Source organism: Melospiza georgiana, chromosome 10, assembly GCF_028018845.1.
Source record: "Melospiza georgiana isolate bMelGeo1 chromosome 10, bMelGeo1.pri, whole genome shotgun sequence".
NCBI classification, from domain to species: Eukaryota; Metazoa; Chordata; class Aves; order Passeriformes; family Passerellidae; genus Melospiza; species Melospiza georgiana.
In genome coordinates, this window is record NC_080439.1 from 659,872 (window position 1) to 684,341 (window position 24,470).

The 24,470-nt window shown below is 52.1% G+C and overlaps 1 protein-coding gene across 4 annotated transcripts in view; it reads left to right on the top strand.

Annotated features, from left to right (window-relative positions):
* Positions 1 to 24,470, top strand: part of MBNL1 (muscleblind like splicing regulator 1) — a 45,283-nt gene that overhangs the window by 14,903 nt on the left and 5,910 nt on the right. The window contains exons 2-8 of one of the 4 annotated variants that reach the window (XM_058030778.1): positions 8,016 to 8,186; positions 10,363 to 10,563; positions 15,205 to 15,462; positions 16,322 to 16,375; positions 17,174 to 17,327; positions 22,566 to 22,601; positions 23,291 to 23,385. In XM_058030778.1, coding sequence (XP_057886761.1) covers positions 8,016 to 8,186; positions 10,363 to 10,563; positions 15,205 to 15,462; positions 16,322 to 16,375; positions 17,174 to 17,327; positions 22,566 to 22,601; positions 23,291 to 23,385 — 969 coding nt within the window. The remainder of the gene's footprint in view (positions 1 to 8,015; positions 8,187 to 10,362; positions 10,564 to 15,204; positions 15,463 to 16,321; positions 16,376 to 17,173; positions 17,328 to 22,565; positions 22,602 to 23,290; positions 23,386 to 24,470) is intronic. The other 3 variants (XM_058030779.1, XM_058030780.1, XM_058030781.1) reach the window with 3 other exon arrangements.

Genomic DNA, 24,470 nt, shown 5'->3' on the forward strand with positions numbered 1-24,470 from the left:
TCCCTCACGGACCTGTCCCAGCCCCTGTGCCCCAGGCAGGGTGGGGATGTCCCCACTCCAGCACCATGCCGGGCTGGCGCACCTGGCCCCACCACGTGCCTCCGCTGGGACCCGCAGCAGCCAACAGCCATGGCCACCCAGTACTCCTGGTGTAAAAATAACCCCTCAGGAGGAATAAACAAGCTATTTTTGTGTGTTAGGGCTGGCCATGCAGAGCTGCCTCGGGGCCTTGCCCTGCGCTGCCACCGAGGGCTCATTCAGACATTCAGAGCAGCCTGAGGCGCTTCCCTTGGTGCTGGGAGGGTGGCATGGTGCCCGTGGCACCTGGAGGTGTCCCTGTCCCCAGAGGGGCTGCTGGCTGCGGGCACTGCTGCTGTGTCACAGGGCAGGGCACAGCCCAGTGCCAGCTCCTCAGGGCCCCGGCAGCACAGCCGGGTCCTGCTGGAGCTGCTGCTGGCTCGGGTGCTGCTTGTGCCCAGGTACAATTAATTACACGGGATTGCAGCAGGTGGGGAGGGAAACTTTATCTGGAAGCAAATAGGGACAGGGCTGGTAGGAAATGAATAGTGCCTGGCACAGATTGGGTGTGAAAACTGACACATAAATGTCACAGCATGTAAAATAGTTTCTGATATGTAGAATTAAGCTGCTCATGACCCCGAGGCTACAGCAGGGCTGGGTACACCAGGGAAAGAGCATCTCTCTTTTGTTTTACTCTTTTATGGCACTTTAGCACTACAACAAGTAGTAATTTTGATTGTTTTACTTTGCACGTGCCGAGTTCTGTCAGTTGCCAAATTCCAGGGTGATGTACCCATCAGGCTCCATGGGTTTTATGGTGGCGACACGTGCAGAAACAAAGGCCAAGGCTAACAATTCTACTTATGTGATAATTGTGATATGGTGGAGAGTAAAGGGAGAAGAGCTGTGTTCAGTCTGTCTTGCACATTTAAGGAAAGATGCAAGGCTAGTTTTCTGTCAGCCCAATATTTATCTTTTAATGATTGTTCTTTGATTTTCACTTCAAACCAGACAGTATGAGCTATTAAAAAAAATAAAATTCAAAGTGACCAGGGGTAGTTGATTACTAGGCAACAGAAGGGAAGAGGAAAGGTGTGGGACAGGAGGGTGCTTTGGGGTGGGAGGTGGTGGTCCCTGGCAGGGGGATGTGGGGGTGCCCTGGGATGGGCACCACGGTGCTGGAGGCTGCTGCTGATCTGGGGGTGCCTTTGGGCACGAGGCTCGTGTGTTGCCCTCGTAGGTGAATGTGGCTGGGTTCATTAATTCCTCCTGATTTGCTGATTAAGGGTCTCCTTTCTGCCGCCGGTCCTGGCAAGCCGCGCTGACTGATTTTAAAGGGTGTTTTGTAGGAAATCAATGTCTTGTCAAAAGTTCCCTCTTGTGGAAAACAGGTGGAATTTTTTCTTAGAAGTTGTTAAAGATTCCCTGATTTTGTTTTGGTTGGTTTTTTTTTTTCCCCAAAAGATAAATTCTTCTACTTTGTTTAGTTCCTAAAATTCTTGTTGGACAGTGGCAGTGCTTTCTGCCTTACTGACGTGCATTTGTGGGTTTGTCCTTTCAGTCACAGTGGGATTCTGGCTGGAAGAGGCATCCACTGGCCTGATGTGTCCTGTTACTGGAAGCTCTGGCTGGTTTTCCTTCCATTCCTGTGTGAACTTCTCGCATTCTTTGGGTTTGCAAGGCAGGGCAGCACTGGCCATTCCCCACATGCCTCCAGTCAGTGGCACTGTGGTGGTGACAGCCGTGAACCTTCACTGTCACACCTGTGGGTCACCCCGTGCTGCTCCAAGGGGTTCAGTGTCCACTTTCACCTGCTCTGATGGACTTCAGTGCTCCCTCAGCCCGCTGTGGAAGTGTAGTGTTCAGTGGTGCAGTGACATCAGACTGCACTGCTTGGAGCTCCAGAGCCGTGAGGGTGATGTGCACCCTGCCTCCCCCAGCAGCCTGTCCTGGGTGCCAGCTGTGCTACATTGGCCTCTCTTTGCTTTTATTACTGACTAGACTGAATGGCCTTCATTTGTTTATCATGTAAGCCAACCGTACAGAAAAGCCACAAGTGTGAAATTTTTGGTGGCCAGAGGCAGAACTTGGTGTCAGCTGCCAACGGCAGCCTGTCAGTGGGCATGGCACCCACACAGGGGTCCCTGCTGCTCTGACAGGCTGAGGGCTCTGCAGTGCCCAAAGAGCTCTGTCCCAGCCCTGACAGCTCTCCCTGCTGCCTCCATGCCACTCTGGGTTATTTTGGCAGTACTGGAGGTGTGTGGTAATTAAGTAGAAAGGTTTGGATGTCATCAAGCAGTATGATTCCCTCTTAGGCGGTTTATTGTGTTGTAAAACGTCTCTTGCATGTGTCAGTCAGGGACCTGGAGCTGTTTGCATTCCTGAAAATCAGGGCACCTCTCCATGGCGCTTTCAGGGATTTCAGGGGATGCCCTGCAGCCCCTGGGTTTGTTTTGTCAGGTGCCAGCAGCCCTCACAGAGCCAGCAGAGCGCGCGGCTCCGCGGAGGTTTGGGTTTGGCATTGCTGAAGGGAGTCAAGATCATTTCTCATGCTGCTCATTCAAACTTGGATCCTTTGTACACTCTGGGGGAAAGTTCCTCACGCTGAGACAGCAGCTGTTGGCTTTTCCAGGTGCCAGCAGCCCCTGCTCCCCCTGTGCCATGAACCCGCTCTGTACCTGTGCACAGGTACCTGTGCCCCTGCCGTGCGCCTGGGCAGGGCTCACTGTCTGCCTCCCACATTCTGAGAAAAGTGGCATCTCGCAGCAGGACTCAGGGGATTCATTTGAAATCTTACCTGCAAGCTTTGGCATTGATCCCCAGAACAGTTCCCATTTGAGGCTGACCTTGGTTTCAGAGAAAATGTTTTATTTGTCTAAAAGGATAGGTGCAGGCAAATTTGTTCTTTGAGCAGAAATTCTTCTCTGTGAGGGTGGTGAGTCTGGTGTGACCCTGGCACAAGGTGCCCAGAGCAGCTGTGGCTGCCCCTGGGTCCCTGGCAGTGCCCCAGGCCAGGCTGGACAGGGCTGGGAGCACCTGGGACAGTGGGAGGTGTCCCTGCCATGGCAGGGGGATTGGAACTGGGTGATCTTTAGGGTCACTTTCAACCCTAACAAGTCTGTGACTCTGTGGTGCTATGAAATTTCACGTTTAGAGCTTTTCCTCTCAGAGTGCTTCGTTTCACCTGTGCTTAGTTGTATTCTCAAATCCTGGTTTGAAATGAAGTTTAATAAACGTCCCAAATTTCAGTCAGAATTTATCGTTCAACTTCACTTGAATAAAATAATATTTTAATAATTACTTTCCCCAGTAGTGTTGGGGAATTAATTATTTTTCAGTCAATAATATATTTGCCTGACAAATGTATTCTAATAATGTTTAAATTGTATTGAAAACAGCATGTCAAGGTACTGTACTTGCTAAAAATAAGGGAAAAATACAACTAAAATTATAACAAGAAAATCAGGAAAGGTATAATAAATATAAATATAAATATAAATATAAATATAAATATAAATATAAATATATATAAAATATATAAACTCTTGTAAATAAAAACCCCAAAGATGTGGGTGTGCTGGCATTTCAGGATTCATTTCCAGTGTCTGAAAATCCAGCAGTGAATCCAGCAGTGATTTCCAGGTGTCAGGGTGCCCGGCTGGGGTCCCTGTGCAGCGGGTGCCCGTGATGGGCTCAGTCCTGGGCTCTGTGCAGAGCGACTGGCACAGTGGTGGGGCCTCACCCCTCTGCTGCCGCTCATTTGCTCTGTCTGCTCAGGGCACATTTCTGGTGAAGGCTCTGAGCAGTGCTCTGTGCCTGTCGAGTGCCTGTCAGGGATTGCAGCTGTGAGCAGGATTTGGATGACAGCAATCCCAGAACCTGCTCAGCGTGCCGCTGCTGTGCCCCCTTGCAGCTGGGCACCACGGGAACCTGCACTGGCAAACAGATTAAACCTGCCCTGTGTTGTACTGATCCAGACACAAAGTCACGTTTGCTCTCCTCTGGAGCCGTGGCTCCCTGCACGCCTGGGTGAGCGTGGCATGGATTAGCAGAGATTGCTCTGCAAGGATCTGGCAGCAGCACTGGCACTTCAGGGAGCAGCTGGGGCTCTCCTGGGAAGGGCTCTGGTTCCCAGTGGTTCCCAATGGTTCCCAATGGTTCCCGGTGGTGCTGGGAGCCCCGGGCTGCCCCTCAGGCTGGGGGAGGCTGCTCCTTCTGCACCTCTGGAAAAACCCAATTCCCTCATGTCCTGGAGTCCAGCACTGGCTGGGGACACGTGGAGGGGTGCTTGGAGGAAATGGAGTGTTGCTCCATCCCGGGCTGCAGAGTTTGTGTGTCCTGGGAGTGTCAGTATAAATACTGATGGATTGATATATACGTGGTGTCTGTGCAGACATGGGGATATACAAACATTTGTAGTAATACCGAGATCAACCACACATTGCATTGAATATTTATATAAATGTTAAAAACACATAAAATTTTAAATAGATAAATATAAATTAAAATTTTAAAAGTTAAAGAATTTATGTAAGTACTTGTATGTCCATATGTGGTTGATGCATTTGCTGATGCTGTTATGAAATGAGAACTGGGCTCACTTGGGGGTATCCCAGCAGCCCCCTCACCCCAGCTCAGGGTGGCTGGGCCGGACAGGTGCTCAGCTGATATCACTGTGGGTGCAAACAAAAGTGGCACAGGTGTGAATGTCCCCTTATCCCCATCCTCATGGCACTGTTGTGGCACTGGGGACCATTCTGTGCTCCCTCGGGGCTGAGGAGGAGGAGGAGGGACCCACAGACAGCAGGAGCACAGGGAGGGTTTTGCTGCTGAGCTGGTGTCTTTCCTTCTGTTTGGTGTGCTGGCAGTCTGCTTGCTCTGTTTGCTTTTTTCTTTCTTTTTTTAAATCCTGTTGTATTTCATGGCAGTAGGACAGCTCCCGTAGGAGTGCTATTAGCTGTGCTAGCCAAATGATCCATTAGAGGGGTTGAGGCTTTTATGTGCAGGAATCACACACAAAGACGTCATTAAGCGGTCACTTTGGTGTGTTTTCACATGAAAGCATTCACTTTAAAAAGTGTCTGCAGAGCGCTGCCATCAGTATCGTGTGCCCTGGGGGAGCTGAGGGGGCTTCACAGGGGCGATGTCCTCACTTCTGTGCCCCGAGATGTGTGTTTGCCCCCAGCTGGCATTCTGCTCGCTCCGAGAGTTGTTTGGGGGTGTCTAGACCCACAGCCCCCCATGGCAGGCTGTTGGGCTGTGGGCTGGGGGAGCTGCAGGGTCTGGGGGCGAGCACTGCCCCCATTGCCTGAACCAAGGTCTGGGCACGGCGTGGGACCACTCTGGGCAGAGGGGCCCGTGGTCCCCTGCGTGCAGTGACCCTGCAGCAGGTGTTGGGCTTGTCTGCAGGCAGGCTGTGCATCAGCCTTGTGCATCAGCTCGGGGATGGCAGCCCTTCCTCTGGCTGGCCTCACAGGTGTCAGTCACCGACTCTTGGCTGCTGCAAGGCAGCCGTGCAGCCCCGTGAGATATTGAAAAGGTTTCTCTGAATGTGGCAGGCAGCCTCAACACAAAGCTCCTGCAAGCAGTTTATTTTTAAAAAGGAAACCATAGCTTACGTGGAGTTAAATGTTTTCCTGTAAAACCCCTGGGCGTCAGGATAAATAGTTTTCCCATTTTCAGGCAATAGTTGCTGGTACGTAGCAGCAGAATCCTCCTTGTCGGGTTCAAACGCGCCGGGCCACAGGGATTTGTGCTCCCTGACAGGGGGAGGTGTTTGTGTGTTTGCTTTGGACCAGAAGCGTTCCCTGAGCTCCAGCTGCACCGCTGAGCTGTGGCTGCTGCTTGTGCAGCTCTGGCATCCCCAGCGGGGCAGGCAGCCCCAGGCAGAGCCCCTGGCTGAGGGAACGCGCAGCTCCAGCAGCGGCGGTGGGTGCCACAGCACCCCCAGAGCACCCACTCGGGTTTCAGTACTGAAAATTCTGTCAGTCGTTAAGAGTTGTACAGTAGTGATGGGCAGGTGGGATGTGCGGCGCTCACTGGAGTCTCTGTTGGCCACAAGGAGATTTTTCTTTTGTCTTTAGGAGGTGGCCTGTTAAATGATACAGGGTTGTAGGTCTGACCATGAATGGCCACTTCAAATTACGCAATCACAGACTCAGCCAGTAAAGGAGCTTGCAGTGTCAGAAGGGAATCCCAAGAAAGCTTTTCCATTATTAAATATACAATTGGCGTGTTTTCTAGAAGGAGATTATTATCATAGAAGTTGCACTTATATTCCTAACATATAGTGGGATGTTAAAAGCAGGGTGTGCTGTGCTGCCCAGAAAGCTGGTGGTGTGTGGAAGAGTGTGGTGGTGACCACACAGAAATGGGCACACTCCTGCTCACCTGTGTGCGGGTCTGAAAAACCCAGGTGTACTGTCATGATCCAACACACCTGTCAGAGGATCCAAGTCTTCTAGGAATACCCTGGATTTTCTGAATGTAGAATTTGGGAGTGATTTTTCCAAGGCGTGATTGGTCATTTTCTCTAGTTTGAGTTTGCCACGTTTTCCACAGTTCTGTAAGTGTTCACCCAAAGTGCCTTGTGCTTTGTGGGGAGTGAAACCATGGTGAGTAGCTGGGGATGCTTGTGCCCTGTGGGAAGGTGCCTGGGGACAGGTACCAGTTCCTGCTCCCGTGAAGGCAAGGTGAAAAGTCCTCCCAATGCAAGGCCTGATCACCAGACCGTGCTGAGCCCTGTGCTGCACCTGATGAGGTGTCACAGTGTCACAGAGGCTGAGCACAGCAAGGTCAGGCACATCCTGCTCCCATCCGGAGCGGATGGCGTTTCTTCATTTCTGACTGTGAAAGTGAACTATACAGAGTAGGAAATAAATCTGTGCATTAAACACCGAAAAAAGAAAAGGAGGGGCAGCATGCGATTAAAAGACTTACTGCTGCAAGGAGAGCAAAGCAAACGTGTGCTTGCAGCCACACTTCCAGTAAGAGTGAGGAGTTAGTGTGGCACTGCAGCATCCCCTGCCACCTCTGAATTTACTCACTTATAGTGTTCCCTTTGTAATGGTTGGAAGAGTTCAGAGCCGGTTCAGAGGGATGAAAATCTGCCTTGCCCTCTGCTGGTGCAGTCAGCAGGATGCAGTGATGGGGTAGCTGGGAGCTGCTGGCTGCAGGGGCAGGGGATGAATGCTGCCCGTGTTCTGGGGAGAGCTGTGCCGCTGGTTTCCAGCCTGCAGCTTCCAGCTCCTGGGCGCTCTGTGGGTAAAGGTCCGTGGAATAAAAGTGAGACAAGAAACCCTGCTCCCAGACAGACGAGTCTGCACTTCTTCTGGGAAATTGGCTAAGATCTGTAAATTAAAAGAGACTGAAGGTTAAAGGTGTCCTGAGCTCCAGAGCTACATGCAAACAAGGAGGATGTAAGTGTTTTGATGGTAGCTGGTGATAGCAAAGCATAAGCACAATTTACCTGGGGCTGTGGTGTATTCTGGTAGTCTTTGAGTAGACAGCTTTCCTTAAAGACCATCTCCTAGGTGGATAGAGATGCTGGTGTCAGTGGGGAAGCAGTGAGGCTCCTTGTTTCCTGGGAGCCAGAGGACATTGCATTAGATCACAGGAATTATTTTTTATGGCTGTAAAGCATTTGAGTGTATGAAGTACATTAAGTGGTTGGGATGTACAACACGTACTGCCGGGCTCTGGATCTCATCCAGAGAGTTGTGGAACAGCCTAAACCCCAGCACTGAAGTGAGAACATTGAGTTTAGTCTGGATTTCAGAATCAGGTTGGTTAACTGCTCCTCTGATTCCAGCCACACATGTTGTAGTTCCACGTTACCCATTTAGCAGTAATTGGCTCTGACTTTTACATTGTGCTCATGTAAGGTCTCATTTTCCAGGTATCTGGTAAGTGTGTCTGCTTGTGTTTGCTTTAGCCCATGGCATAAGGAACAAAGATGCAGCTTCTAATCCTACTGTGTCCTTTCTCTCCTTCAGGGTCGATGTTCAAGGGAAAACTGCAAATATCTTCACCCACCACCACACTTAAAAACGCAGCTGGAGATCAATGGGCGCAATAACCTGATCCAGCAGAAGAACATGGCCATGCTGGCCCAGCAGATGCAGCTGGCCAACGCCATGATGCCCGGAGCCCCGCTGCAGCCCGTGGTAGGTGCACCCCAGGGACCCCAGGAGCTGGGCTGGGTGTGGCAGCACAGGCTGGCACGCCAGGGAAACCCCACAGAGCTCGGGAATGGGAGAGGAGCCCACTGAAACGCCCTCTGAAATGCCCTCTGAAATCACTGAAACTCCCCTCTGAAATCACTGAAACGCCCCTCTAAAATCACTGAAATGCCCTCTGAAATCACTGAAACGCCCCTCTAAAATCACTGAAATGCCCCTCTGAAATCACTGAAATGCCCTCTGAAATCACTGAAATGCCCCTCTGTATGTCTTGGTGTTGCTTAATTCTGCCTTGCCTGAAGTGATATTTTTAATTATTTCAGTAATCTTGGGTTCATTTATCTTTCGCAACTTTATTCTCAGAGTTTGGTAAGGGAGTGATCTGCATGAGATTTTCGTTTCCTTTGCAATATCGTGTGCTCTAGGAAACTCCTGGCTCTGAGAGGATGCCCACTGGGTGTTTTCCCTTCACTCAAGGGAGCTGTCCCAGAGAATTGCTTGCTGGAATTGAGCTTTAGTTTAGGGGGAGCTCGGCTCAGCTTGGCCATGGCTGGTGCATCAGCAGTGTGAGCCCATCCAGCAGCAGAGAGCTCTGTGGCTCTGTGGCTCTGTGCCCTGGCCCAGCAGTGGCCGTGTGCTGATGGGGCTGTAGGACAGGGGGCTGTCCCCACTTAGACTGTGCAGCACATCCCAGTGTCCCTGGGAGCTTCAGAGCAATGCCAGCTGGCTCTGATAACATGCTCTTATTCTGCAGTGCTCAAAAGGCTGCAGGATATTTATATTGCTAGAAAATAAGCTCAGTAGAAAGTAAATGGGGTACTCTTATTTGCTGTACAGCAGGCACACAGGTGTCTGTTTGAGTGTATTGGGCTGAAATCAAACACCAGCATCTCTTAAGTTACACACTAACAGACTGGTTCTATTTTGAAGTTCATTATTACATAGCTGATAACCCAGTAATGAAAAGTGCAGTTAATTAATAGTGTATTTAAGGGTAATATTTAATTTCCTGTAATATTTGCCTGGTTGTTTTTCATTCACATGGATGAAGAATCATAAGCATTACAGAAATTATACCCATTTACACAACTCTCATTCTGTTTTCTCCAGTAATCCCTGCATGGTTTTGTTCATTATTTCCAATGTCTCTTGCTTCCAAACAATTCAGTCATTTCCTCAGAAATACAGAAACATGTGCTGTTCTCTGCTGTCTGCCTTAAATTGATATGAAACAGAGAAAGAGTTGTGTTAACTCTGTAGTTGTTTTTCACTCTAAAAATTAGTTGGGGAAAAGAACCTAAATGCCTTGAGTAACTGCCTTATTTAGATAGTGAAAGACAAACACTCCTGGCTGAATTTTATTTGGCAGTTACACTGCATTTGGGGGCAGGGGAGTTATTTAATCCTTGCCGCAGCGTTGGGTTTTCACAGCATTATTTGGGCTCTACACCCAATTATCTTCTCACCCACAAGGGTGCTTGACTCTCTTTTGAAAACTTGCAAACAAACAAAATAAAATCATGTTTGCATGTGCTCTTTCTTCCACTGGTTTAATGTTTTGGCCTAGCTAAAGCATCTCCCTGATGCAGTGAGTGTCTGATTATCTGCAAGGCCAGCCTGTTTGTAAAATGGGAGGATTGTGGCTGTGAAACCTCAGGAGTTCTGGGCCAGCTCTGGCTGCACCAGGGTCAGAAGAGCTTTGCCTGTGCCTGAAGCGGAGTGTGGTTGGTGCTTTGTCAGGGCTCTCAGGTGCCTTTCCCCAAGAGCCAGCATTGTGCTGGTGTGCCCACGTTCCCCCGGTAGCCCCAGGCTCTGTGTGACCCCACAGAGCATCTGTCCTTCGTTATGGCATTGCAGGAGTGTGGATCCCCTGTGAGTTTGCTGCAGGAGCCGCTACGTGCTGTGAGTGTGCAGGGAGCAGGAGCAGGAGCAGGAGAGCCAGCAGAGGCTGGTGGGGATCCCTGTCCCGTGCTCCTGCTCATTGCAGCACCTGCACGGGTGTTCCCCACGAGCCACAAACGCAGCGAACGCTCCTTTCCAGTTAGCAGCAGAAACTCACCTCGTTCAGCTCCAGAGCATGCTGAGCAGTTGTTTTGGTGACAGCATGGCACGCTGCTGCACAACAAATGTTAACTGTCTGTTTCCCTGTCTCCACTTGCAGCCAATGTTTTCTGTTGCGCCCAGCTTAGCCACCAACGCGTCAGCCGCCTTCAACCCCTACCTGGGGCCCGTGTCGCCAGGCCTGGTCCCTGCTGAGATCCTGCCCACGGCCCCGATGCTGGTGACAGGGAACCCCGGCGTGCCGGTCCCTGCCGCCGCCGCCGCCGCCGCCCAGAAGCTGATGAGGACAGACAGGCTGGAGGTAGGAGCTGCCTGCTGGAACTTATCTCACAAGTGCTATCATTTGTTATGTCTTCTAGGTGGGAAATACTTTCCTTGTGCAAGCAAATAATGCAGGTTTCACTTGGGCTGGTTATGTGGTATCTGTGTGACGGTAACAACGAGGAGTGGTTGGGTGGTTGTACAGTAAGTTCGGGCTGCCACTCTGCCTCTGACCCTCGCTTGCAGAGGGAAATGGGAATATTCAGGAATGATCATGGCAGCAGCAAGGGTGCCCCGGAGCCGTTAGTGTGTGCCCTGAAGGCGTTGGCATGGTGGGGGCACAGCCCCTGGGCACTAGGGAGAGGTGCAGAGCTGCAGCTGCTGGGTGCAGATGACTCGGCCTCTCTGCTCGGGCAGACGGTGCCCACGCTCCGTGCCGGCCTCCCCCCCGGCTTATCACCCCCGCGACAGCCCTGACAAGTGTCGGTGCTCTCGAGCTGCTGCTCTCCCTCGCTCCGAATCTCCCTTATCTGAAAGGCCTGACAGTGTTTTTAGCACCTTATCGGTGCTGCGGCAGCGTGGGCGGGGAGCCAGGGACGGGCTGCAGGCTGCCGTGAGCTTGGGGCACAGCCCGTGGGCACAGCCTGGAGCACAGCCTGAGAGCACAGCCTGGAGCACAGCCTGAGAATGTGGAGCACAGCCTGAGAATGTGGAGCACAGCCTGAGAGCACAGCCTGGGAGCACAGCCTGGAGCACAGCCTGGAGCACAGCCTGAGAGCATGGAGCACAGCCTGGAGCACAGCCTGAGAATGTGGAGCACAGCCTGGGAGCACAGCCTGGAGCACAGCCTGAGAGCATGGAGCACAGCCCATGGGCACAGCCTGGGAGCATGGAGCACAGCCCATGGGCACAGCCTGGGAGCACAGCCTCAGAGTGTGGAGCACAGCCTGAGAGCACAGAGCACAGCCTGAGAGCACAGAGCTCAGCCCCTGGGCACAGCCTGAGAGCATGGAGCACAGCCTGGGAGCACAGCCTGAGAGCACAGAGCACAGCCTGAGAGCACAGAGCTCTGCCCATGGGCACAGCCTGAGAGCAGGTGCTTGGCAGCTCTGGCTGGGTTAAAAGGCAGCGAGGAGGGAGGCTGAGCAGCCAGGGTGCCCTGCTGTCACCCTGGTGTGTGCTGGACACAGCAGGGTGAGGGCTCAAGGCTGCTGTCTCCTGCACGGCTGCTGCTGTCTCCCTTCTGGCAGTGGGTGTGCTCACTGAGCTCAGGGGCACACTGGGAGGAGCAAGAAGGATCTCTGTTTTATGCAGCCTGCTGTATGTGTAACTCTGTTCTTCTGCCTGTGCACTACCAGGGTTTAACTCTCCTTCCAAGGGAAATGAATTCCTTTTCCTTAGCTGCATCCCAGACTGACGGGCTGCTGCCCAGAAGGGGCGAGCTGGGAGCAGTGTGCAGGGTCATCTGGCAGCCAGCATTTCCCGCTGCTGCTGTCACTATTCTCAGAGCTCACATCGCCGCAGGTCACCCTCCTGTGGGATCACATCACTTCCCTTTTTAGAGATGTTTTCCCCGAGGGAAGCGTTCCCCAAAGCACGCTCAGGTTGCAGGGAGGCAGCCGTGCCGACTCCGAGCTGGCACACGGGGGGCTGCTTGGAATCACCCAGGGAGGATTTTCCCTTGAGGACTCTGTTTAAAGATGGACACCTGCCAGGGGTGGATTAAAACCAAAATGCAATTAGGTAAATTCATAAATAAATCATAATGGATTTGGAAATGAGTTGGAGAGGAGGATGCCTATGGTGGGAACCCTTTGGGGTGTGCTGCCAAGATCAGCTGCTGTGTTTGATTGTGCTTCCAGCCCTGCAGTGCCCATGGATGGTCAGGGTGGGACATGAGGGCTCAAAAGCATCCTGGTCCATAAGCAGGCTGTACCATTGTCCCCAGGCAGCCAGGGAAGCAGCAGCACCCCTTTGTGTGCCCCTCCAGGCAGCCCTGGTGCTGGCCACAGGCTGTGACTGCTGGGCACAGGGAGCTGATGTCGTCTGTGACCTCAGTGGGCAGGATTTGTCCCTCTGGATGCTGCATTCTCTTGATACTGCTGTTCAGAGAAGTGCTGCACTGCTGAGCCAAACTCCTCTGCATGAGAGGGAGATGATAGAGTAGCACTTTCAGGGTCACAATACTGTTTTTCCCTTCTGCAAATTCAGTTTAAACAGTGAAACATGTAGGTGAGAACATAATTTGCAAATGCTTTCCAGTACAGTGGTCATCTGATCTGGAGTATCCAAATTTAGTATCCAAACACTAAATGAGCATGTAGTTTTTATGAACAGCAAAATATTTGAATGTACTTTATAGGCTACAGAAATGCGGAATGGATTTTGGGGATTCTGCATGACCTGGCTATTGCCTCCCAGAGGAGCCAGCAGTGTCTACCTGCCCTTCCAGGGAGCTGCAGCCGTGGCATTGCCATTTGTTATGGCATGGTCAGAGCTTTATAAGGCTCCACTCACTCTCCCTTGGAATGAACTGTCCTGGAGAAAAATAACCACAATGATGTTAGCATCTAATCTTGGAGTATGATTGGTTCTGCTTAGAATTTTAAATATTTATTTTCAAGAGTGATATACTCTGGCAGGAATTAAGTCAGCACACGTTCTGGCATACAGAGCCAGGCTGTTCCCAGGCTGAAAGCTCTCAGTAGGCACACCTGGGGTTTTCAGGGATGCAGGCAGACACCACAGCTCTGTCGGGCAGCACTGTGTCTTGTGAATTAATGTGATCTTGGTGAAGTGAGGTCAGGGACTGATACTAGCAGTGGGATTGCTTTCATCTGGATTTCACGCTGACAGCGTGCAGGTGTTGGGTGTCCAGTGCTTTCAGCCGCTCCTGTAAGGAATCTGCATCTCAGGATGGAAATGTCATGGCTTCAGGCTTTTCCACAGCTTTCCTCACAGTCCTCCCCTGCAGGAAATAGCTCGAACAAAGTGTGGTTCTTCAGTGAACTAGAAAAGAAGCAAGAAGGACAGGAAAGTGAGAGAAAAATGAATTGCCTAACACTTTATCAAAAACAGCTGTTTCTGTTGGAATGCCATCATTTTCTATTGGAAGTGTTCCCAAGTCAGGAATGACCACAGCCAAGCTGCTGTTTCTTGCTTGGTTCTTACAGGCCATGCTTTGCCAGAAAGAAGCAGCTTAGAAGTTCTTGGAGCTGGTCAGCTTGGGGCAGTCAGGACTGTTGTGCTGGCTGCCATTTGTCACTGCAGGGGACTGGACCAGGCAAGGGATCTGGCTGCAGGATTACCTGGCAGGCCAGTGGATCTTTTCCAGCCCAGGAATTTGCCTGAGCTGTTTCTGGCACGCTGCAGAATCTGTTCTGTGAGCCCTGAGCAAGAGGGCACGGGATGAGCAGGGGCCGGGCCTGGCTCAGTGTCAATACACACCTGGAGCCTGTCACCATGTGGAAGAAGCCCATGAGCAGGGTCCTGCAGGAGTGGCCCTGCACAAATGTTTTCACAGCTGACCTGGTCCTGGTCCTGCAGGGGGTCAGTTCATACCCATGGAGGCTTTGCAGGTGGCACTGGCACGAGGGTTAAACAGCAGCCACAGGACTGGTGTGAAGGGAAACCAAACCACCACCAAATCTGGGTTGTTGCAGGGATCAGAGCAAGGTCCTTGAGGAAATACTTACGATCCAAGCTCACAGGCACCCACCTTGAACAGGAAATTCCATCTACTAAAGGGGTTTATTTTTACGCAGAACCGGTTGCTTTTGTCCCCTTGTTTCCGATGGCCTTTGGAAATCTGGAATGCAAAGTGTGTATTGTTGCAGTTTGGGGAGAGCTGACCATGACAGGAGCCTGTGTCAGTGTGTCAGTCAGTCTGTCAGACACTGGGTTGGATGTGTGCAGAGGGGGTGGTGTTTGTCCCGCCGGTGGCGCAGTCTGTGTCTGTGCTGCTGGAGTGGCTGGGGGTCTGTGTGGGCTCAGGGCTGCCTGGAGCCCACGGGGACACTGCGGGGGCTGTCACCCACGCAGCTGCAGTGTGTGAGCCCTCAGCTCCATCTGGCTGCTGGCGTGTGACAGCGAGAGCAGTGGCTGCTCCAGCTGTGGCCGCTCCAGCTGTTCCCCACCTCCCCAGGGTGGTGGCTGGGCAGCACAGGGGCTGTGCCACCACCGTGGGCTCGGCTTGCTGTCTCCTGGCAGGTGCCTGGATTGTGGGGGCACATGGACACAGAGTGCCCACCTGGTTGGGCTCCCTGGGGGTGGCCACACGCCATCCACTCACCCTAATGAGCACATGGAGCATATCCAGGTCACAGCAGGGCATGGCTGAGCACCTTGGGGTGCTTGGGTGGTGACCAAGAGCAGCCACGGCACGTTTCAGGAGACAGAAACAGCCCCCTGGGCAGCTCAGTGGGAGCCAGAGTGACACCTGCTGTGTGCTTGGCTCTGGTCACGGTGGGGTTTCATGCTCCTTCACATCAGAAGGGACTCTGGAGAAGCCAGACCTGGCTGCCAGGTCCCTGAGCCCTCCATGCCCCTGCAGTGCACCGCCTGGGCCAGACCCCTTCCTCGTGGGTGCTCTGGCAGATTTTCAAAAAGCTTTCTCTGCTCCAAGCCGTGCCTGCAGCACCCATCACCCAAAGTGAGTGTCTTTCTTTTCCTGGTGTCACAGGTGTGTCGAGAGTACCAGCGTGGGAACTGCAACCGGGGAGAGAACGACTGCCGGTTCGCTCACCCCGCCGACAGCGCCATGATCGACACCAACGACAACACCGTCACCGTCTGCATGGATTACATCAAAGGGAGGTGCTCCCGGGAAAAGTGCAAATATTTTCACCCTCCCGCACACCTGCAAGCCAAGATCAAGGCTGCCCAGTACCAGGTTAACCAAGCTGCAGCTGCCCAAGCAGCAGCGACTGCAGCTGCCATGGTGAGTGTGGGAGCACTTGTGGACGTAGCCGTACGTTGAGGAGAGGCAATGGTGGATGTGTGTTTGTCCTTGCTGAGGAGGGTGCGTGTGCTTGGGGACCCGGTCACTACCCGGTGCAATGAGCTTTCTCAGCGTGTGGTGCCAGATGTGCTGTGAAGTGGTTCCAGACCATTGAGGTGTTTGACTAATTTTGCCTGCCGATGTCCGGAGTTCCTGTGTGTACCTCTGTGCGTGCATACGTGTGTGCGTGTCTGTACGCGTGGGCTCCTTGTGTCTCTGGTTGGCTGTACATCTGTGTGTGTGGGCAGATGTGTATCTGGCCAGCTGCACAGCCAGATAAACCCGTGTTTAGTTTCTGTAAGTCCGTGTTTGTAGAGGTGTAGTTCGGAGTGGATTACCGTGTCGCTGCTGTCCCCGTCCCGTGTCCCCGAGGGCTGGCGGTGGCTGTCCCGGGCGCGGCGCAGGCCCGTAGCGTTAGCAGCCGGGCCTGGCCCCGTGAGGAGCTGGCGAGGCGAGGCAGCGCGGGGGGCTGTGGTGGCAGGGGTCCCGCCTGTGCTGAGCCCGTGGGTGTGGGAAGCGGAGCACCGAGGGGGCGGCAGGGCCGGCGGGGCGAGGCGGTGGCCGCGCGTGAGCCCGGCCGTGCGGGCACCCCCTGCCGCCCCGCTGCCCTGCCCGCCGGCCCGTGCATGCCTAGTCTTGTTACCGTTGTACACGGCATCCGGTGATTTGTTTTTATTTGTTTTTTCTCACCTCCCCAAATGCACTGCTGCCCCCATGACGCACCTCTGCTTGCTGTTTATGTTAATGCGCTTGACCCCACTGGCCATTGCCATCATGTGCTCGCTGCCTGCTAATTAAGACTCAGTCGGCTGTCAAATCACTGAAGCGACCCCTCGAGGCAACCTTTGACCTGGTACTATGACCTTTCACCTTTTAGCTTGGCATGTAGCTGTATCGTAGAGTCGAGTTTGGGGTTAATGTGTAGCAATGGAACGTCCCGGTTTCCCTCCCCGCGTCCCTGGCACAGGGCGTGCGGGCGGCCGGGCCAGGCTGGGTGCCCTCCCCGCCGCCCCCGCGCCCCGCCGGGCCCTTCCCGTCCCCATCCCTGTCCCTGTCCCTGTCCCTGTCCCTGTCCCTGTCCCTCCCGGGTGCCGGCGCAGGGGCGTTGGCATGGCTTGGTGGCGCGGAGGCGGCCGGGGCCGGCATGCGGCGCGCTCTGCATGCCCGGGCAGCGCTGGGGCCCGGGGACTGGGGTGTCACCGCGGCCCTGCCATCCACTCCGGACGGTGACTATTAACATGGCTTCTACGTGTGATCCTCATGGAGCTAGCAGTGCTGCTTCCCCAGAGCCTCGCTCCTGGCCCACCCGAAGCTTTCCCTGGCGTGGCACTGATGCCGGTGCCCGCAGCGGCCGTCGCGCCGCTCCCTGTGCCGCTGTAGTGGTAGGCAAACAGTGCTCCCTGGAAAGCTGTTCCCTCGCCTTTTATTTGGTAGTTCAGTCTGCTATGCCGCTTGCTTGCTCATGGAGAAACATGGTGCTGCCTGGTTATTTTGCCTTCTACTGATTTTTATTTTTTCCTTTTTCTCTCTCCTTTTCTCCTCCCTCCCTCCCCCCTTCCCTCCCATCCTCCTCCACACCCCACCCACTCCCTCCCTTTTTTTTTTTTCTTTTTGTTACTGGACTTTATTTTTATACCCATCCACCATTCAGGGAATTCCTCAAGCTGTACTTCCCCCCTTACCAAAGAGGCCTGCGCTTGAAAAAACCAATGGTGCCACCGCAGTCTTTAACACTGGTATCTTCCAATACCAGCAAGCTCTTGCCAACATGCAGTTACAGCAGCATACAGCCTTTCTCCCACCAGGTAAGTGCATCGCTGGCCTTTTCAGGGCGGGAGCGGGGCGCTTCTGGAGCAGCACACCACGAGGCAGCTGTAGGTCACTGGTGGTGGTGCTGAGGCCGCTGTGCCAGGCACAGGCAGCCCCTCCAGGCAGGGCACAGCAGTGCCCCTGGGCACACGAGGGGCTGCCTGTGGGCACGCTGCCTTCTCTCTGCTCCTCGCAGAAGCTGGGTGGGACTTTTCCAGTCTAACACAAAATCAGCATCATGCTCTCTCACCCCAATCAGAATTTGAAATCTCCTCTCTCCTCCCTCTTTCCCTGGATTAACTGCTCTTCCTTCCACGTCCCTCAGCTGTTGTGCTTGTTTCCCTGTAAGACCCCTTGGCCTTGGCAGTGGTGGCTCTGAGTCACGCACACGAAGGGGTTTTTTAATGAGGTTTTAATGGGGTGCAGTGATCCCAGGCAGCACAGGCAGTCTCACAGGTGGAGAAACACAAACCTACACAAGCAGGCACAGTTTGGGCATCCACCACTGATGTCTCAGGGCTGGTCTTAGACTGAGTAAAGCCAAGTGCTTTGTTCTCAGCCAAGAATCCTCGTGTAATTGGTGAGGAGTTGATGTCTGTACTATGGACCAAGCAGAAATCCTTTTGGAGGATTAGTGATGGGACATAAAGCTGGAATATGTGCTTTGGTTCTGCTGATGGCACTGCATGAGAAATGATCTCCACTATGTCCTGGGAGCTTCTGCCCTTGGTTACACAGCTGACGTAGTTTGTTCCACTTGAACCCACACTAAAGCAGCACCATCATTCCAGGAGTGTGCAGAGCTGATAGATCTGTACTCAAAAATGGGATAGAGTCTGTGAGGACAGCCCTTCATAATGCAGACTGGGAAGGGGAAGAAATACAGCTAATCAGTCTCTACCCAAAAATTTAAAGGATTTTATCCAGAGCATCTTGGGCAAGTATGTTCCCAGGAGATCAGTACAGTGCCCTTTACTATTATGTCTTGATCTGGCATGCAACCAACTTGTGTACTTTAAATGGCACAAAATCAGTTTCTTGATCTAGTGCATTTTAATAATGCAAAAATGCATTGCAGCCACTGAAATGTATTGGTAAATGTTGCAAGGCTTTCTGGAGTCAATAGCAAGATGGGCTGGGCAAACTGCAAGTCAGATCCCTAGCCCTCATATTAAAATCCATATAAAAATGCATAGGCAGTCACGGACTCCTGGAACCACTGGATGGCTGGGGTTGGGAAGGGCCTTAAAGCCCACCTCATTGCAGACCCCCTGCCATGGGGAGACACCTTCCAATGGACCAGGCTGCTCAGAGCCCCGTCCAGATAGACTCAGAATCCTTCCTATGAATGTTAAACTATTCACAGATCCCTTTTGGCACAGCATGACCAGTGGAGTCTGTAACCTGCAATTTTCTGGCTTCCATGAAAGCAGCAAGGGGCTGGATGGTTTCTGGAAGTGCTGGAGCTACAATTATACTTCCCCCTGGAACTCAGGAGCTGGGGTTGTGGTTTGTGTGTGCCAAACCCATTTGCACCTCATCATAGACTGGGGTCTTTCCCACTGGCTCTTGACACACCTTACCTCAGCTCTTCCTCCAGCAGATCCACACTGGAGCCTCCAGGAGCTTGGCAGTGGTTCTTGAGCTTCATTAGACCTTTCCTGACCACTGGAGTTTAGTGTGTGTTACACAATAAAAGTAAGGGAGTTTTTAGCCTGAACTATTATGAATTCTCTCTTTATATTTTTCAGATAGCTGCAATTTGAGCTTTCCAGTAGTCCAGTACTTTCCCAAAAGTTTGAAAAATGTCTTTGGCTTCTTGCCGTTTTTAGTTTATCCCGCTTCAAATGAGCTGGGATCAGTTCCTGTTTGGGCACAGTCTCGTGGACACAGAGTTTCTCCACCTGTCCCTGCGAAGCCACGGAGAGCACGGAGCGTGGGTGCCCCCAGCTCCACGGCCACGGAGCAGGGCCAGGGCAGCTCAGTGGCATCTCAATTAAAGTGACATTTTTCAGGTTCACACACCCAAGGTGTGAGTGCTCATTTGTGTTCCTAGTTGCTGCAGGCAGAGCGTGCAGGAGGGCTGGAGGGCAGGACACCTGCAGAACCCACACAGGCTGGGTGTGCCCTGGGCAGGACCCTCCCCTCTGCAGGGCACCTCACTGCTCATGTTCTCCCTCTGATACTGCAGGAAACCTCAGATACCTCCTCTGAGCTGTCAGGCATTGTTCTGGCTGCCTGTGTGCCAGGGATGTGATCACATCCAGGGAACATCCATGCCTGGGAGTGGGCACTGCATCCAGCACGCCTCAAGTGATGAAATGTTCCTCAGACATTCACATCACCTCTCTCAGCTAAAGCTCCCTCTGTGCACAGCTCCCCTCTTGAGGCATCCCCAAAACCATGGCTGCTGGAAGCTGCCCCCAGGCTGAGAGGGGGTTCAGGGCAAGAAGGAACCAGGAGCATTTGTGCTGTTGAGATAAGGGCAGTTAGTGTGCCGGGTCAGGAGGCTCTGCATGCCCGGCTTTGGTCCCTGGGTCCTGGCTGCCAGCTGGGGACACCTTGGCAGATTGGGTGACCTCTGTGAACGTGCAGAGCTCCAGGTCCTCAGACCTTCAGCTGCTCCTTGTCCTGCAGTGCTCCTGGGGCTGCTGCAGTGCTCCTGGGGCTGCTGTGACATCCTGCCCCATGCCTGGGGCCATGCTGTGCCTCAGCTCCCTTCTCCTCAGGGGTGTGAGTGCAGCTGCTCTGCCCCAGGTGTGTCCCCAGGTGACCAGGCTGGCCTTGAGAAGCCAGAGCCTCCAGAGCATGGGGTCAGGTTGGCAGGATGCTCCCAGGAGTGGGGTGGTGCAGCTGCAAGGGGCAGGGTTGCACTGGCAGCTGAACCCCAGAGCCAGTGAGGAAAGGCTGCAGCTGCCTCTGTGTCATGTGAACTCGTTGTGTATTTGTTCAATTACTGCAGCTTTAGCACCAGAGACTCCCTTGCTCCTGCCTGGGACAGTGCCCAGAGGCTTTCCTAAAGGGACTTCCCTCCCTGGGGCCGCTGGGCCTGTGCAAAACCACTGCTGTCCCCCAAAACATTGGGGAGGGAAGGGCCACACACCACTGCTCGCCTCCACAGGAGTGCGTGAGCTGTCTGGAGTGTTGTTTTTAATTAGGCGTTAGAAAAAATAGACTGAGGGGGATAATACAAGGGAGAAAAGAGAAAAAATTCATTAAAACAACAGTAAACCTAGAATATTTATAGAAATAGCTTTATTGTGTTGCAGAAATAATCTGGTTATGAAGTTGTGGCCATTTAAGTCGGAGCATCCTCAAATTAAAAATCTGCCTTGTGCCGAACAGCCAGGGAACATTGAAAGTGAACATTCATTATTCATGTGTTCTCATTAGTAAGTCAAAGTGTCTGAAGTCAAGCTGAATATTAGGATCATAGCAAAAATTATTTTTATTACTGGTAAGAGGGTCATAAAGCATAATATCTGTATTTGGGAATTATGCCACCCCAGCAAGCATTCCACTTTCTTCCTCATGTTCATTTGCTTTAATTCCCTTTCAAAACTGTGGGCACTGGTCATAATGTTAATGATGATCATTCAGACTGGAATTTGGAGCTTTTCACTGAAGAGTGTTACAGGGATGTTTCAGAGTGGTTGTAACACCCAGCCCATGTGTAGCAGGTGTAACATACACTTGTGCATGGGGTGATGGACCATTGCAGGGTGCACAGCCGTGTGCATGGGGCACCTCTGCAGAGCCACAGCTCAGAGCTTCTGCTCTGAAACCCCATTAATGCCACGGAGAGCCCACAAGAGGGACCAAGAAAGCAGTTCTGCTTACTGTTTGTACTTTTTAGCCAAATTCTGCTCCATTTTTAAATCTTGTGGGTGATTCCCTTGGCTTCAGCCGTGATTTGTGCCAGGGGAGGTCAGGAGAGACGCCCTTCCTTTACCCTTTCTTTGCCAGTGTGCTCAGTCTCTTCCACGACACGGAGGAGTAATTAGGGAACAGGATGATGCCCTTGCCTTACAGATACAGCAGTGACAGAGGATAACCTTGGCCCCAGCAGTAATTAGAGTGGCCTGACTTCTCCCCTGCATAGTGAAATGCTCCTGAGGCTGTGCATCACGGCTGGGGCCGTTTCCTGTCCCCAGTACATCCTGGCATGTCACAGGGGCAGCCTTGCCTGGCTGCCTCTGCCAGCATGCTAGGATGTGTTTCCATTCCCACTGCAACCTCATTCCCAGAGTTCAGAGGTTATTTCCGTTTCTGCTGTGTCACTCATCATTAACAGTGTTAATAAATGCTATTAGTTAAATTAAAAAGTAAATAATTTATTAAAATGAATATTCTGGAAGATCAGTATATGTTTATCATCTTGGAAGCAGAAATAGAAGATTGTGAGATCAGTCTGGTGGAAGGCATTTTGCTGTGTAACAGAAAGAGAATTGCCAGCTTGGTGATACTTTAAAATGATGCCAGAATGATCCTAAAAACACCTTCCTGCTGTGGCTCTGGTTGCAGGGCAGAACTCTGCAGGTGTGTGGCCTGAAGGGAGCTGGGGCTGTGAGCCCAGGCACCAGCAGCTTAAAATACATCCTGCAGTGTAGAACAGAAGGCTGAGCAGGGCTTGTGGGGTGTCACTGGGAGCTGCTCAGGGCACAGGGACCATTCGGAGAGGAGAGGAGAGGAGAGGAGAGGAGAGGAGAGGAGAGGAGAGGAGAGGAGAGGAGAGGAGAGGAGAGGAGAGGAGAGGAGAGGAGAGGAGAGGAGAGGAGAGGAGAGGAGAGGAGAGGAGAGGCTCTCTCTGTCCCACTGTCCATCTGCCTGGCTGGCTCCAGCAAGGGCAGCAGGGCCTGGTCCCTGGTCCCTGCACTGGGGACTGCAGGCAGCAGGCAGGGTGAGTTGGAAGCGTCTCTTTTGATCTGAGAAGACAAGCTTGTGTCCCAAGGCAGGAAGGTTCCAGGAGCTGCGAGTTAGAGCTGAGGAACGCTTTCCTGGCCATGCAGGGCCCAGCAGGGTCCCAGCACAGCTCCACCTGTCCCCGAGGCCTCGTTCTAACGGATCACTGTGCTATTGTGTGGTTTGATTGTGCTGACAGTTACATGCCGCTGTGCCCGTAATAACAATTTTTCTTCTTTGTTCAATGAAATTTCTAATTACACGTGTGATGGGTTGTTTTAATTCTTTTCCCTTTCCAAATCCACCTTCCTGTTGCAATGCATGATGAGCAGGCTCAATATTGTGCATGACACCCGCTACAAGTGTTGGTAGGTGCCAGCTTTGTTTCTTGATTATCTTAAACCTGTGGTGCAGCTCACAGACCCTCAAAATCCACTGCTAGATTTAATGTACAGCGCTCGTGCCAGTCCATCTCCCCGAGCCTCCTGCACTAACACCTGTCAATTAAATGTGATTGTTTTATTTAATTGACACGGACACCTAGATGTTAATTTTGTACAGCAGTTTTTTATTGCACATTGTTCCTTGGTGGATTTTGACTGGACTATGAGTTCCAGTGTTTAGAACCTATCTTGTGTTAACTAAAGACTGTATCTTACCATAACCACGTAGCTGTATTCTGTCCTTCTACGAGATTAATTTCTGTTAGCAGTTAATATTTGGGTTGAATTTCTAAAGGACAAAAATTTGTAAATGTAAGGGCATTGAAAAAACTCTCCAGTTGTTTTTCATATTGAAATGGTTAAGCTTGTTTGTGTCGATTTTCTTGATTTGATGGTAACAAGCATTTTCCCCTTTTTTTTTCTCTTCCGTCTCCCTCCCGTCCCTCCTGGAATGCTGTCCTGCTTTGCACTGTGGTTGCATGTCACGCGCTGGCAATGGTGTCTCGGGCTTTCTGCTGTGGTAAACCATGCTCAATGACCCTCCCACGTGTCGCTCTGGTCCCATACTGCTACACTCTTCTGTACGTTTGCTTATTTGATTTTCCTTCCGAAAGTTCCCATGGTGCACGGTGCTACGCCAGCCACTGTGTCTGCAGCAACAACATCTGCCACAAGTGTTCCCTTCGCTGCAACAGCCACAGCCAACCAGGTTTGCTAATTTACAGCTTTGTTCCTTACAGACAACTCGAAATCGGTGCTTTAATGAGCATGGGGGTTTGGATCTGACCTCTTGTTGGCCTACACATTCTCTCAGAGAGCTGCAGCACAGCCTAATCAGCCCTTAGCTGTGCTCCAAAGGTGCTGCAGTTCCATTTCTGATGCTAAAAATAATTGACAATAGAGTTTCTGACTCAGTCTTGACATTTATAGGCCACGCTGCTTATTTCTGTTCTCAGGGATGCAAAGAGCAAGGGATAATACACAAACCCATGATTTATTTCCATTTCTGTGGAGCCAACAGCTCCTTTCAGTGCAGAACTCAGGGAAAGCCAGGGGAATCTTTGTGCAGAGGGGTTGCAGGTTCTTACAGTGTGAGTTTAGCAGTCCAAACATGTTCTGACTCTCCTCTTCCAAGCGTAAAACAAAACCCTGTGAGCATGGGCCATACACAAAAAGGCTTCCTTGAAGCCTTCTTTGCAACCTTGTGATTCTCCTTGGAATGGCCTGTTGCTCTGAACAGAGCTCAGATAAGAAAATGCCCATTAGAGTCTGGGTTTGTTTCTCAGTAGGCACCCCAGTCATTGCCGTGTTTGGATGTATTTCAGGAACATGAGAGTAAAGCTTTACCACGTAAGTGATTAGAAGTCCTGCCAGGAAAGCCAGAACCAGTGCTCTAAAGATGAGTCCCTGGGCCAGAGGAGCGGCTGGAGCTGCACCTGAGCACAGGACGCTGTCAGAAAAGCAGATTTCTGCACAACACCTGGCTGAAACAATAAAAACGTTTTAAAGAGCCTCCTGTTCCTCTTCTAAAAGCTAATTGTTCTTTGAGATTTGCTGGGCAGTTAGTTGTCCATGTCAGGAAGTTGTCAGTCCTGGTCTGATATACAGTTCTTGCCTCCAGCTCTGTGGGATCACATGTGTGCCCTTTAGAGAAGGGAGCTCCAGGTTCTCCTCAGCGTTGTGCAGGTGTGCTCCTGTGCAGGTAAATGTCAGTGTTAAGGCAGGCTTACCTGATGCACTCTGCTCCTGGCTCAGGACAGCCAGAGCTGCAGAGTGAGCCCCAGGGCCTTTGGC